We start from the raw sequence: 15,339 nt of genomic DNA, 5'->3' as shown, positions 1-15,339 counted from the left end.
TATTTTTAACATGTTGATGTCTTTGCCCATATCCTTCGAACGCAATATGCTAAAATCAAAATTCTTTTCGCATTTTAATGTTAGGAAAATGTATAATGCACACATTTTTGCAAAATGTGTGACGTCATGATGACGTCATCAAAAATGCGAATTTTTAAAACACATATAAGGTAATGCCCAGTCGTCATAAAACTTGGTGGATGGGTTGATAATAGTACTAGTACACAATATCTGACTTGACGTCACGATGTCGTCTTCGGTAGCTTTTTTACGATTTTTCAAAAATATTTACAATTTTATTCTGCTTACAAAATGTAGCACTTTTATTCATTCGACTGGCTTCAAACTTGGTACAGACTTAAACCACAATAAAAATTACGAGCACAGACAGCTGTCGTTCCTTTATTGGTATAGATACAAAATCAGAAGCCATGATGATGTCATAATGAGTCCCAGTGCATCATCTTAAAGGTGTACAGTCTTTAAGTCCTAAATCTATATGACAAAGACGATAACAGCGCATAAAATAATTATAATGCATTTAAAACAGCAAAGACATAACCTCATTTAATTGTCTAGTCTTTCTTCTTTTTTGTCGCTTAAACCCCGTAGACTTTGTACACGTTTTTTCTGTAGACCACTTTTGGCATTAATCTTTGTCGTACGTCATTCAAAGTCAGCATTGCCATAGTCCTTATAGCAAAGTTGTGTCCCGAAGAGTGACGTCATGATTACGTCATCATGGGACACGTGACGTCATCATGAACGTGCATATTTTGAAGTCCTATATCTACAGAACTGTTAGTTCGATTGGGTTGAAACTTGGTATGTGGGTAGACCGGGATGTGTAATAGGTGAAAAATAAGGTGACGTCATGATGACGTCATTATGTGATTTTATATGAATATTTGATTTGTTGGACCTTGAAGCCATATCTCACGAACGCAACATGCAAAGCCATAGTCTTTTTGTATTTAGTTTGTTATGTAATAAGTTTATGCACAAAATTTTGAAAAATGTGTGACGTCATCGTGACGTCATCAAAAATGCGATTTCCGAAAACACATATAAGAGAAAGTCCGATCGTCATAAAACTTGGTAGATAGCTAGATAATGGTACTAGTATGCAAAATCTGAAATGACGCCATCATGACGTCATCAGTTGATTTTTTTACGATTATTTTTAATATTTACAATTACATTCCGCTTTTCAAATTGAACACTTCCTTTCATCGGATTGACTGCAAACTTAATACAAACCAGGACCACAATGACAAAATGTGCATTGACAAGTGTTGTAAAGATGACGTCATTACAGGGCATGTGGCGTCATGTGATAACATTTTATTTTAGACATTATTCTAAGCATTTTGAACAACCTTTAACTGCATGAAGCACTCTACAAAGTGACTGCAAAAGGACCAACAACACATAAACATTTGTAAAATGCGAAAAAGCCCTGTGTTCTGTTTTCAAACAGACTAGCTCTAGTTATCATTACCTTTCTGACAGTACTTGCCAGTGTAGCCTTTCTCGCATTTGCAAGTGTAGCTTGAACCACTTGGCACGCAGATTCCTCCATTCAGGCAAATGGCGGCTTCACATGGCAGTTCTGCAGTTTAATCCAAATCATTATTTTATGCTCAGCATTGAGTTATTATTTCCACGTTAATCAAAATGAGATTACCCTCATAACGACCAATGCATGAAAAGGTAAATTGGTAAATTAAAACCGCAAAGCCGCAATTATCTACACCTAACATTTAAATACTATTTATTTCATTGAATTTGCTTAAATTTTCTTTGCAGATCCCTGCAACACCGGCTGGCATCACTTCCAGGGCAGTTGTTACCTGTTCTGGACCAAGACTCTAACGGACCGCACTTTTGATGGACATCAGAAGAACTGCATAAACAAAGGTGGCAATTTGGCCAGCATTCACAATCACGCCGAGAATCAATTCATCTATGGTATGTTCCTTTTGCGATCTTGGGATCTGTTCCATTTATGATCTATCCGCAAAAAAATACTAACTTTATTTCTTTTGCATTCTAATGATTTCTCTCGTTGATTAAGTTCACGATGTTGAGCATTTGAACATTCGTATTTACCCTAACTTCTACATCTCTCCAAATTCTTGTAACTTGCCCAATTGATTTGCCACATGGTAGCAGCAGGATTCGTTTGATTGTACATCGGTCGCTACAGCTCATAAATATATTGATAGTGTTGACAAATTTTCTTTTTAATAGTCCAAAGCAATTCCTCAATTATCCAAAAGTGATAACTTTTCCACCTCTACACTGTTTGTTCAATGTTTGGGTTGAAGCCATCTTATATCAGTTTCACTGCTAAAACATCCCAATGGCAATCTTTAGGCGGTGGCAAATACACACCAATGACTCTGGGCGGGGTGTATACCTATGTTCCCAAGTACCGATGTTCCCCAACCCTAACCCTAACCTTTGTTTGTTATCGTTCCGTACAGGTAAAATACGGGCTATCGGTGGTTGGTTCTGGCTCGGATTCGAGGACCACAATGGTGATAAGGTCCTGCAGTGGACGGATCGATCGCCGGTAAGCAGTGATCGGCCTACTCTGGAGGCCCGTAAATTAACATCATGGCAATCTCAACAATACGTTTCCGGCAGAATCCTACTCGAATAGATAATGTTAACGTTTGTGGTTAACTCAACACAATACAACACATCATGTACATTAAATGGAATGACAATATAATGTCGTTCCCCCAAAATGGTTGGGCTCAACTGTTGACTCACTTTCAAGTGGGTACAAACAGATTTTATTTCGATTGCAGTGTAACTCAGGGAATGTAGCATTCAAATTTCACCAAGTTTCGGGAAATTATCTCATGTTGGGATTGGGGTTGAATTGAAAAACCACATTGTTTTTTTAAAACTCATTCTCGCGCTTTGGTCATTCGTATTGAGTTCTTGCGAGACTGTATACTGTAACGGACACTTTGTATATCACTTGTTGCTTTGTCCAATAGCCGCCGTCGGAGGGCTTCGGCAGCACATTGCTGGCGCGCGGCGTTGGGTCACAGGTGCGCTGACCTGGGCCCGGCGTTGGGTCACAGGTGCGCTGACCTGGGCCCAATTGGACGGTGCTGCTAAGCACATGATTTTCTGCTAACAGAGCCTCCGTCTATTTCATGGAGACCGTAAGCATAAGCACAGCAAAAGGCACGCTTAGGCCAAAAAAAAAGGTCTCCCGTTTCTGGTATGGAGCTTGCCCAAAAGAGTGGTGCGGCGACGCGGCTTTTTTTTTTTTTTGACCTGACTTTTTTGCTTCAAATGTCGGCTGATGACTGCAAATGGTGCCCGACTAAGCTTAGTGCAAATATATGGGAGTCCAGAGAGGCCACATAAAGCTTATTCTCGATCATAACCTCATCTAAAAACACGTTAAAACTGTGCAGTAGCAGGATTCCAGTCAAACCAGTGAGTTTGGCGGTTTTGAGACATCATCTTTAATTGAAAAAAACACCTTTTTCATTTTGTCGACGCGAATGGCTACGGCGACGCGCGCGCATACCAGAAACCGGAGACTTTTTTTGGGGGGGGGGCCTTACCTCAGAGGAAAAATTTGCTTAACTTAGTGACGTAACAATAGAAATCTCCATGCACGCGCGACCGTTAACACACACGCCGTGAAATAGTGCTTAAGGTTAGCAAATTTTTCTGCTATGCTAAACACAACTTTTCTGCTAACTGTTAAGCAGCGCCGTGAAATTAGGCCCTGGTTCGTTTGTCTGGCTACTAACGCGCTCTCCGGAAACTGCCTATAAGTAGGTTTCTTTCGTTCAGACACGCGGGAAGGGTTTGGCCAGACGCCAAAATGTTACAATGTAATACATTTTGTGAAGCTGAACAGTTGCAGTTTTGATAGCGGTGCGGCGAGTTGACCGCAGAGTCTGGGCGAAATAAATAAGACTTCAGTTACTTTGGAGTCATAATCTATATGCGTGTGTCCCCCTTTCTAGCGTTTTGCTTGACTCGGAGGACAAGAGCCCAAATAGGTTCCCGCTACAATACGTTAAGGCGGAGTAACAGGGCAATGGCTTTGTATCGCTTGGAAAAGCATGAGTAAACTTGTGCATTCGTTGATACTGAAATAACAAAAACACACCCTTTAAAATACCTGCAACTCATCAGGTCTTTTCATGCCTTTAAAACACAATAATGGTACTTTACAGTTGTTAACGTTCATGCGTGATTTCGATGTTCCTAAAAATAAAATAAAGCCACGAACCAAGACCACGCTCTTTATTTAAAGGGACTATCCAAGCAAATGAGTCGCACATTCAGCCTGATTCCATGGCCATCTGCACATTGAGAGGTGCAACAAATTAAGAGTCATAACAATAGATTACATTTTTTTTATTCAATAAAAAACCCGTAAATTATTTCAAAAACTGTACTTACACTCTCAGAAAAAAATAGGCAATATTGGGTAAAATCGTACTCCTTATGACAGTAAGAAGGGAACATGGTCGTTATGAGGGTAATCTTGACAGAGCTGCTGTTGCGTCAAATTTTAATCCCACACTGTTTAACCATTTTACGCAGAAAAGACGTGAACTTTTACTAAATAAATGTTTAAAATTTCAGTATACATTCCTAAGTGCACATACAAGTCATTTCTGGCTTGATAACGTCATTAGTCAAAAACGGGAATTGAATACTGATTTAGTTCGGAGTGGATGTTCATTGTAAAGTTAAATAACGTATGAACATTTGGAAAATATAAGTGTATATATTCATAACACCGAACTTCCAGTTTGATGACGTCACAGTATTTGGAAGCAAAATGTGAACATTGTAATGGTATCGTTATTTTGGCTAAGATATACGACATGGATCAAATGATAGAATTGAATTTAAAATATGATCGTTGGCAAATTCTCATAGAATTAACTTCCGGTCTGATGTCGTCATGAATTTGAAACCTTCTCAAGTTATCTGTGGTTAATCAAAGAATATCAAGGGGCGATTTGGCAAAATTTGAACCTAAGGTTTTAAAATTAAAGAAAGCAAACACTATTTTATGTGCCATGGGGGCGCCCTTTCGGATGATGACGTCATCACACTGTTTTTTGTGTCTAGCATTCCTCACAAAACACTTTCATAATATATATGTCTGTAGTAAAATGCTTCCGCTTTTGAGTTATATTCGGTTTCTATTGCACTTTCGGTAACAAAGGTCAAGCGGTTTTGTGTCCGGCAACACGAAATGTTTCTCACGGCATAGTCTACAACCTCACGAAAAGAACGAAAACGAAATTCTATTTAGTTCAAAAGATATAACGCGAACTATTTTGTCAAAATTTGCTCTTAAATCGCTTGTTATTCGATATCTGATGACGTCGTGATGACGTAACAAAATTTACAACATCTTCGAAACATGGTACAAGTTCGCACAAGGTTTTGTGATCATACCGTTAACCGCTCAGAAGAAATTGTGCTTTGTTTTGACTTCAGGCGAACGTCTTCATTTTGAATTCACCTAACTTTGACCTTCTGGTAGACCCGGAAGTAAAGGTCAAGCGAGTTTACGTACACGACAAAAAATGTTATGCAGTTAAATGGTCTGTCTGATTACAGAATACCACCATCATTGATTATTGAGTTCAAGATTTATAAGTGAAAGTAATTGGTCACTTTTCCAGCTGAAATCACTTGTAATTTGACACCCGATGACGCCATTATAACCACTTAGGTTGATGGTCGATATATATTTCAAGTTACAAATCCATACTATAAACCGTTTAGGAGAAAACCTGCGTAAACGTGCAGTAGGGAAAAAAGAAAAAAAAATATCGCTACAACTCCCAAGAGTGGTTGGGTTGTGCCCGACCACTCAAATATATCCTTCTATTTACAAAGACTGGCCAGTTTATTGCCCTTTAGATCTTTTTTGCACACGAAAATCTGATTGATAAATGGTTACGCACATTATTACAGCGCGACTCCACAACACAACGGTTTCGCTGTACGTGTTGGATGCCTTCGGTACCTGTGTTGCATTATACACAGTACTGACAGACTGACTCTATTTATATGAGAGTATGGACTTTTAAGTCATTGCTCTTCAAAGAGCAATGAAAATGAAAACATGGGTAATTAGCATTAAGAATACATGATGATCGCACGTTCACCACACCAAAATAGTCTACGATGGGTAGAAGGTTACATGTCGTGAGCTAAAACTCTTGAAGTTCAAACTTTCCTTTAAACATGGGGACCAGTTCTGCCAATCTCCACGACGTCAAAGTCTCTCGTTCGTCCTCCATCTTGAACAATCCGCTTGCCCCTACAATGCGATGCATACTTGACACCGCGAAGTAACACTCCACGTGTTAAACCATATTTTTTCGATGTTCAGTTTTTTGCATTTTTAAGCATTATTCATCAAGGCGTACCATTGCACGAAGTTTCAAAGCTTCAAGAGCTTTACTTTCATAATTACGCTAATTATCCATAACAACTTTTGCTTAAAAGTGACAATTTTTGTTTTCACGAAGTAAACACTCAAGTTCATTTACCAATGCAATGCATGGCGGGAACTCTCCTCAGATGTGAGCAAAAATGTTTTCAAGAAGTAATACTCTCTTTGTATTTGTTTAAAACACAAACGGGTGAAAAACAGCAGATTTTATAAATTCAACTCATCAAGTGTCCACAACGAGAAAATCAACTGAAAATACTTTGCCGTTTTGACGCAGTGTTGTTTTAGAAGGCGTTCAACTTTAGATGCCGTTTTCTCCGACTGGTAGTATTACTGGTATGTGGGAGAGTGTTACTTCGTGGTGTTGGTGACGACATGCAGCGTAAACTTCTGCCCAACTCGGAGTAGGCCTAAACAACAACGCGTTTATTAACAGGCTACGCATTATTAAGTAAAATTTACCTTGTGGAGGGGTAATACACTTGTTTTGTTATTACACAAGCGATGCGTAATAATGTTTTGGGGTTTAAAAATGTACTCAATTTTTAAAAGAAAGTCGAAGAATTTCAAACTTATCTGACCACATATCAAATGACTGACAAAAACAAACAAATTTGCTTTCTGAATCCAACACCAATCTCCGCTTGATAACGAATTCCTCGAAACTTGGACGAAACAAATTGCTATATTGCGAATTACACTGGACTAAATTAGAATGGAACCCAAATGTGTTCTTGAATGAATTTAAAGTATCTTCCCATGTAATTTGAATGATACAAGTCGCCAGGTTAACATCGAAAGACCAATTGAAGGACCTATTTTATTGAAATCTCAAAGACGGGACTGTCTCTTTGTGTTTGTAGGCAGATTACTTGAATTTCGGGAGTTCCAACTTGCCCTCTGGTCGCAGGCTGTGCTCGAACATGCAGTCAAACTCTGACAAATGGAGTGTTTCTCAGCATTGTACGAGCAACGCACAAAGCAGCGTATGCAAGAAACCAGCAAACCGTAAGTTTTATCGTAACTTCTTTCTCAAATCACATAACGTTGACATTACGCATTCATCACTTTTCCACACGTCAGTTTAGTTGTGCTTACGTGTTTGATTTTGATTAACGTGGAAATAATAACTCAATGCTGAGCATAAAATAATGATTTGGATTAAACTGCAGAACTGCCATGTGAAGCCGCCATTTGCCTGAATGGAGGAATCTGCGTGCCAAGTGGTTCAAGCTACACTTGCAAATGCGAGAAAGGCTACACTGGCAAGTACTGTCAGAAAGGTAATGATAACAAGAGCTAGTCTGTTTGAAAACAGAACACAGGGCTTTTTCGCATTTTACAAATGTTTATGTGTTGTTGGTCCTTTTGCAGTCACTTTGTAGAGTGCTTCATGCAGTTAAAGGTTGTTCAAAATGCTTAGAATAATGTCTAAAATAAAATGTTATCACATGACGCCACATGCCCTGTAATGACGTCATCTTTACAACACTTGTCAATGCACATTTTGTCATTGTGGTCCTGGTTTGTATTAAGTTTGCAGTCAATCCGATGAAAGGAAGTGTTCAATTTGAAAAGCGGAATGTAATTGTAAATATTAAAAATAATCGTAAAAAAATCAACTGATGACGTCATGATGGCGTCATTTCAGATTTTGCATACTAGTACCATTATCTAGCTATCTACCAAGTTTTATGACGATCGGACTTTCTCTTATATGTGTTTTCGGAAATCGCATTTTTGATGACGTCACGATGACGTCACACATTTTTCAAAATTTTGTGCATAAACTTATTACATAACAAACTAAATACAAAAAGACTATGGCTTTGCATGTTGCGTTCGTGAGATATGGCTTCAAGGTCCAACAAATCAAATATTCATATAAAATCACATAATGACGTCATCATGACGTCACCTTATTTTTCACCTATTACACATCCCGGTCTACCCACATACCAAGTTTCAACCCAATCGAACTAACAGTTCTGTAGATATAGGACTTCAAAATATGCACGTTCATGATGACGTCACGTGTCCCATGATGACGTAATCATGACGTCACTCTTCGGGACACAACTTTGCTATAAGGACTATGGCAATGCTGACTTTGAATGACGTACGACAAAGATTAATGCCAAAAGTGGTCTACAGAAAAAACGTGTACAAAGTCTACGGGGTTTAAGCGACAAAAAAGAAGAAAGACTAGACAATTAAATGAGGTTATGTCTTTGCTGTTTTAAATGCATTATAATTATTTTATGCGCTGTTATCGTCTTTGTCATATAGATTTAGGACTTAAAGACTGTACACCTTTAAGATGATGCACTGGGACTCATTATGACATCATCATGGCTTCTGATTTTGTATCTATACCAATAAAGGAACGACAGCTGTCTGTGCTCGTAATTTTTATTGTGGTTTAAGTCTGTACCAAGTTTGAAGCCAGTCGAATGAATAAAAGTGCTACATTTTGTAAGCAGAATAAAATTGTAAATTTTTTTAAAAATCGTAAAAAAGCTACCGAAGACGACATCGTGACGTCAAGTCAGATATTGTGTACTAGTACTATTATCAACCCATCCACCAAGTTTTATGACGACTGGGCATTACCTTATATGTGTTTTAAAAATTCGCATTTTTGATGACGTCATCATGACGTCACACATTTTGCAAAAATGTGTGCATTATACATTTTCCTAACATTAAAATGCGAAAAGAATTTTGATTTTAGCATATTGCGTTCGAAGGATATGGGCAAAGACATCAACATGTTAAAAATATATATAAAATAACATGATGACGTCATGATGACGTCACCTCAATTTTTATGTAACACATTCCGGCCTACCCCATTCCATGTTTCAACCCAATCAGACTTATCGTTCATGAGATATAGGGGCTTAAAGTATGCACGTTTACGATGACGTCACTTGTGCCATGATGGCGTGATTGTAAAAATACTTGGCAGTCATTAAAGTTTGCACATTTAAGATGACGTCACGTGACCCATGATGACGTGATCATGACGTCAACTCAATTTTCATCTATAACACATCCCGGCCTACCTACATACCAAGTTTCAACCCAATCAGACTTACAGTTCTGTAGATATAGGACTCTACAATATGCACTTTTAAAATGACGTCACGTGACCCATGATGATGTCATGATGACGTCTCTCTTTGGGACACAACTTTGCTATGAGCTCCGTGCGCTACCAAAAGAGGGCGCCCTTTTACCTAGCAACGACGTCCCAAGGGCGGTACTTTTCGCTGGTTGACGCGCACCATTCCTGGTGTGTGACGCGCGTACACCAGGGGATTTGTTCTATGTACACGCAGTGGCCGCGCACCCCCAACTGTACTTCCTTTGCCGGTGAGGGGGTACGGATAGGGACTATACCTGTGGTAACGTTCAAGGATGTATGACAAAGATTAATGCCAACAATGGAGCTGAGAAAAAACGTGTACAAAGTCTATGGGATGTAGGCGTCAAAAAGAAATATAAACTAGAACTGTATGTCTGTCGAAACAGAACACAGGACTTTTTCGCTTTCTGGAACCATGTGAGTGTAGCGAACATAAGGCCGGTGTGGAAGGTAATTCTGTCCCCCGGTAAAAGTGTCCGGGGGACACAATTACCTAGGTAAAAGTGTCTCCCCTGTCCCGTTAATTTTGTCCCCCTCCAGGTAATTCTGTCCCCTCCAGGTAATTCTGTCCCCCCTGGTTTTGCACGCATAAGTTGTTATATTGATGTTATTAAAATAAATTCAGCTTACAGGGTATACATTTTTAGATTTTTCCACCCTTCCTCAATGATTATCAAAATGAAATTAACGTTTAGATGTTAATCAACCGATCTATGTTTCTGCAAGAAAGCAGAAAAGGCACGCGTAGTAATACTCAACCTATCGCTAGCGCGCACGCCCTCCGTAGGTGCGGTACACTCGCGCGCACGCCCACCATGCAAATCGCTCGCTCCCGAAGTCGTCATCAAAACGGGAGTTTTTTGCCGCGCAAAAACAGTTAATAACTTTACTAATAAACAGTCTGGGTGCTAGACTTGTGACGTTGCACGGGGACACATTTACCAGGGGGACACATTTAACGTCGTGCAGGGGGACAAATTTACCTCGTGGAGGACAGGTTTACCTAGGTAAAAGTGTCCCCCCGGACAGATTTACCGGGTCACGACCAGGTAAATCTGTCCGGGGGACACATTTACCAGGGGGGACAGAATTACCTGCCACACCGGCCCTATGAAGAACGCGAAGTGATTGTTATTGTATGAACATATACGTACTGCCACTATTTGCGGTACTAAAAACTGCCAATGAAAGAATGAAAACGTCTTGCAGCACCTCTATCTTATCGTACTGCCTCTATTTTACTAAAACCTACCAATGAAAGAATGAAAACGTCTTGCAGCACCTCTATCTTATTGGTGAGTTGTTCAACAAGGGAAATTAATATTCATGAGTTGACAATGTGGCGCTTGGTTCGTCCGCGCCCTCACGACCACGTGCGTGTGTGGTGTATGGGAAGCAGGCGATGCCGAATCTGGTCAATGTATACACGCACACACTTGCGGTTTATGCTTGCTTTGGATGAGTCGGCATTTTTTACTCTCTCTGCCGCAACTCGCGCAAGGCTATTTTTTGCCGACGCCGTGTCAACTGTGTGAACAATTTGACAAGCTGGGAACTTGGCACTGTTGAGGCAAATGTTTACGCTATCATTTAATGGGCAATTCAAGATTATATCTGTACGGATCGATTTGTTAGCAATTTTTGAAAAAGAAAAGGTCTTTTCAACGGAACTTCCGATCTAATGACGTCATACGCCTAAAACTTCCCACACGTCTTAAGTGGGTCTAGGTCATCATATACTTCGACAAACTTCGCCACAGACATCTATTCAAAAAACATTTTTGAAAATTTTCAACCTTTCGCCAGAGGGCGCTCGAAGATTGCATGACCTCATCGGTAAATGATTTGAAAAATCATCAGCAAAGAGACTAACACCCTTAAAAGCAAGTTCATATCTAGTACCTTTCGCCAAGGCCATCGTGGCTTAACTTGCATGTCGGCATCAGACAAAGCAGCGAAAAGGGGAAGCGACTGGAGCGGGAGACCACACACGCGAGTGGGGAAGCCAGGAGGCTTTTCCAATCTTGTCAAGAATTTCTTGTGTGTTTCTTTATTATCTCGATAATTGCTACCCTAAAATTCCAACCAATCGTTAGCCTTTTAGGACACGCGTGCATGGCTACTACCCGGACGCGTCGACGCGCCTGGTTGCTTGCACAACATTTAAAAACAAAACATGCGAGTCTAGTTTTCCACGAGATCATGACCGCGTAATTGTTCTTTCATAATCTTACTTTAATATTACTAATTAAAGTATTGCAAGAAATTATTAAATTTTGAGTGTATAAACTATTTTTTTCATCCGAACTTATAGTAAGTTGCTCTTACGCTTTCCTTACTCACCCTTCTTTCACAAATGGAAGCAACTATGCAAAATCCACGTTATGATTGGTTAACCTTTCAACACTCTACTTATTTGTATAAACAATAGGAATGATTCCACAAAATCAAGTTAGAAAAGGCCTCGTGGCTTCGCCACTCGTGTGTGTTGACTTAATCTTTGCTCCAGTCGCTTCGTGATTTCGCAGCTCCGCCGATCTAAGCCATGGCCTCGGCGAAAGTCAAGTATACGAGTCTATTTTGCATGTCAGGGGGCGAACGCCCCGTGCAAAGCAGTGAGTATCCGCACCTAGCAGTCACACGCTGGCTTTCGCAATTATGAGTCTTTTCGTGAGAAACTGACCCAAACTTGTCGATAAAACAACGTTTTCATGAAATTTGACACGTAAGTAAGTGGCATTGTGGTAGTGTGTCTTTATGTGCATAAGGTTGATTTCGAAAAAGCTCAGACGAGGTTATGCTGTAACCCCATGCAACTTGTAGCCCTGCAAATTGTCGGAACCCCATGCTAATTGTTTAAATCCAAGGCAACTTGTTGTTACCAATCGCAACTTGTTGTAACCCCAGGCAAATTGTTGTAATCCCACGCAAAGTCTTGTTACCTCTAGTAAATTGTTGTAACCCCAAATAAATTGTTGAATTAACCTCCTGCAAATTGTTATAACCAGGGAAAATGGTTGTAACCCCAAGCAACTTCTTGTTATTCCAGGCAAACCTTTGTAACCCCCATTCTTATTGGTTTTGAAGATCCCTCCCTACGCTTTTCCCTCCGTTTATGAAGTTTCACCTACTTCTTGAACCACTGTCGGAATTGACAGGTGACAGGTCTTGCCCATAACAGTTTTAATGGTCTTCCTGCATGCTTAGAGAAGCAGCATTTTGTTTGATTCTGGGTGGACCGATGCCTTTGAAATCTGTTGTACTTTTGGTTTTAGCCTGGTTTTCCTTACTACTTTGCGGAATGAGATGAAGTCTTTTCAGTACCTTGATGATCATTTCAATAATTCACAAATCCAGTACTTGCAATCGCAATTGTACAAGATTGAACTAAAATACAAGGAGTTTAAGATATTTTTTTGGAACTTTGTTACATGGTGAGTAAATGATACCTTTAATAGTATTAGCATCCCATATGGTGGTTGGATCACTCGATAAGAAGCACTAGGTTTTATTCTCCTGCCACATGCAAGTTTTCTGCAGGCTTTCCAGTGTGTTCAAGTAACGCCTGATAAAACATACGAAAAACCTATCAGAAAACATAGAGCATAAAGTCCTCGTATTCAATGTTATCTTTTGATTTTTTTTCTTTAGATGTTGACGAGTGCAATACGGCCAACTGTAACTCCTCTCATTGCATTGACGGCCTTGGCTCGGCCAAATGCCTGCCGCAGTAAATAAAACCAGACCGCCTTGATATTCAACATGACGCATTAACATTATTAGTGTCTCGGTATTCGTTTTTTCGTATTTTATTTGTGGATAAGTCAGTGTCTCAACTTTAACTATTTATGTAAAAGGCAAAGTAAGGAAAAGTTTATATTGAGCTTGACAGTACATCACCCATTAACTAATTCAGAACATTTGCAGATGCTCAAAAGAGCAACTGCCAAATTAGGACTTAACCGTCACTGTGAAAACACGTTTTTTTCCCAAATGCTACGTCAGCAAGCGCAAGCCAATGACCTCAAGAGCATTGGGGTACGGCTTGCGATCACAGGATTTTAAGACAAACAGATTCAGCAGGCTTCATTTTGATTAAATTCAGTCCATGTAGGGCCTAAACATTAGTTTGTTTGTTTAACGGCAAAATAATAAACAAAACGCGGGTTTAGCAATGTGCATTATTCATTTCCTGAAAGCCCAAAGATTTACCCAGTGTAATTTCTTTTCTCAGTTCGGTTGAATCAGTTTTAGGGTTTATTTTCGATATAATCTTCTGTAATTGATTTTTCATTCGGATTTGTTTGCAGGTATGTTAACAATATCTTAGTTTCAAGAGGATGTGGTTTTTCGGTTAATACTACACAGATATAATTTCCAAAAAACTAAATGATAAAGCTCGTTGCAGAGGTGTGAAAGGATATGCACAATAGCAAAAATGTGTTGGGTTTTTAACAACGTCTGTAAAAGCTGCGGCTATTTGTTCTGAATATTTGCCAAGCCGGTTATGACTTCAGTGAATAATTCAATACAATAAAACTGCACATTACAAACATGGTGTTCGGATTGAGTTCATGCGCGTTCGCTGATAGGCGGCTTTTTAATGGAAGCTGGTGCTGATGTTACGGCTGATGTACAGCGCCTCCCAAACTGCCCGCAACATTTTTGGAAACACGTTCTCCCATTATTTTTTATATCATTTTAAAGCTTGGAATCTTAACTTCATTCCTGGTAAGTTTTGGTATTGAAATTATTTGTGTTCAAAAAAGGGCATGCCAAAAACAAACACAACCGATTTCAAGAAAATCAATCATTAGCATTTTTTGCTTCATTACGTTCATGATGTTAAGATCTCGTTGTCCGTTACCTATCGTGTTTCCTGTTCTTTTTAATCCACGTAGAGTACACCTTATATTAATTCACAATCTTGTTCCTCGTTTCAAGAGCGATGTATTTGTAATATAAATCAACTTTTTTTGTAATTCCAACAGCTTGTTGACTCGAGTTGGCATCTGATGTACCGCATCATCGATTTTCTTTGAAATCGGTTGAGTTTGTTTTCGACATGCCTTTATTTGAACGATTCAAAACTCTTTAAATATTAAACCAATATTCGCCAAGGATAAAGTTACAATTCCAGGTTTTTAAATGGTACAAAAAAAATGACGCTGCAGCCTCGCACAAAAAATGTTTATCATTGCAAGCTTTGTGCTGGGAGTGCTGAGTCTGTACAAGAAGGCTGTTGCCAATACATGTCCATAATGTGCAGCTTCCACTTCACCAAATGCCGTGCAGCCATGGCTCCTAATGGTTTAAATCCCTTCTCCCTTTTCAAGAGAGAAGTCTCTCATGGTCCTCTCTGTATTGGACATGGTGTCGGTATTTCTAACCCTTCCCCTTCACACCGCGGTATAAATGCGTCCCGCGTTGCCCATCAGACTTTACCGGAAAGCCCAGCCTGCGCAGATAACCGAGCTTGTGATGGTGACGTGCTCGATTATCCATGGAATTGGTCCGGAAAGAAGATCAGCATATCAGATAACTAATCGTTACACCAGAGTGAGACTGAGAGAGCAGGTAGTGATGGGAACGTACTATTCGACACCGTGTTGTAGGACTCGAGTCCAGGACTCGGACTTGAGTCACATTTTTCGTGACTCGGACTAGAATCGAATCACATTGGAAAATGATTCGGTCTCAGACTCGACCATGATGA

At 39.7% G+C, this 15,339-nt stretch overlaps 1 protein-coding gene across 1 annotated transcript; it reads left to right on the top strand.

The window, feature by feature from the left end:
• Positions 1–1,603: 1,603 nt before the first annotated feature.
• Positions 1,604–14,161, top strand: LOC119730319 (versican core protein-like). Its single transcript, XM_038203161.1, has 6 exons — positions 1,604–1,667; positions 1,810–1,971; positions 2,490–2,578; positions 7,336–7,480; positions 7,645–7,755; positions 13,275–14,161. The coding sequence occupies exons 1-6, from the start codon at positions 1,604–1,606 to the stop codon at positions 13,355–13,357; spliced, it is 654 nt and encodes a 217-aa protein (XP_038059089.1). The 3' UTR covers positions 13,358–14,161.
• The last annotated feature ends 1,178 nt before the right edge of the window (positions 14,162–15,339 follow it).

Source organism: Patiria miniata, unplaced genomic scaffold (genome assembly GCF_015706575.1).
Source record: "Patiria miniata isolate m_02_andy unplaced genomic scaffold, ASM1570657v1 HiC_scaffold_1, whole genome shotgun sequence".
NCBI classification, from domain to species: domain Eukaryota; kingdom Metazoa; phylum Echinodermata; class Asteroidea; order Valvatida; family Asterinidae; genus Patiria; species Patiria miniata.
Note: the sequence above shows the minus strand (reverse complement) of the source record. Positions and strands in the feature narration are given on the sequence as shown.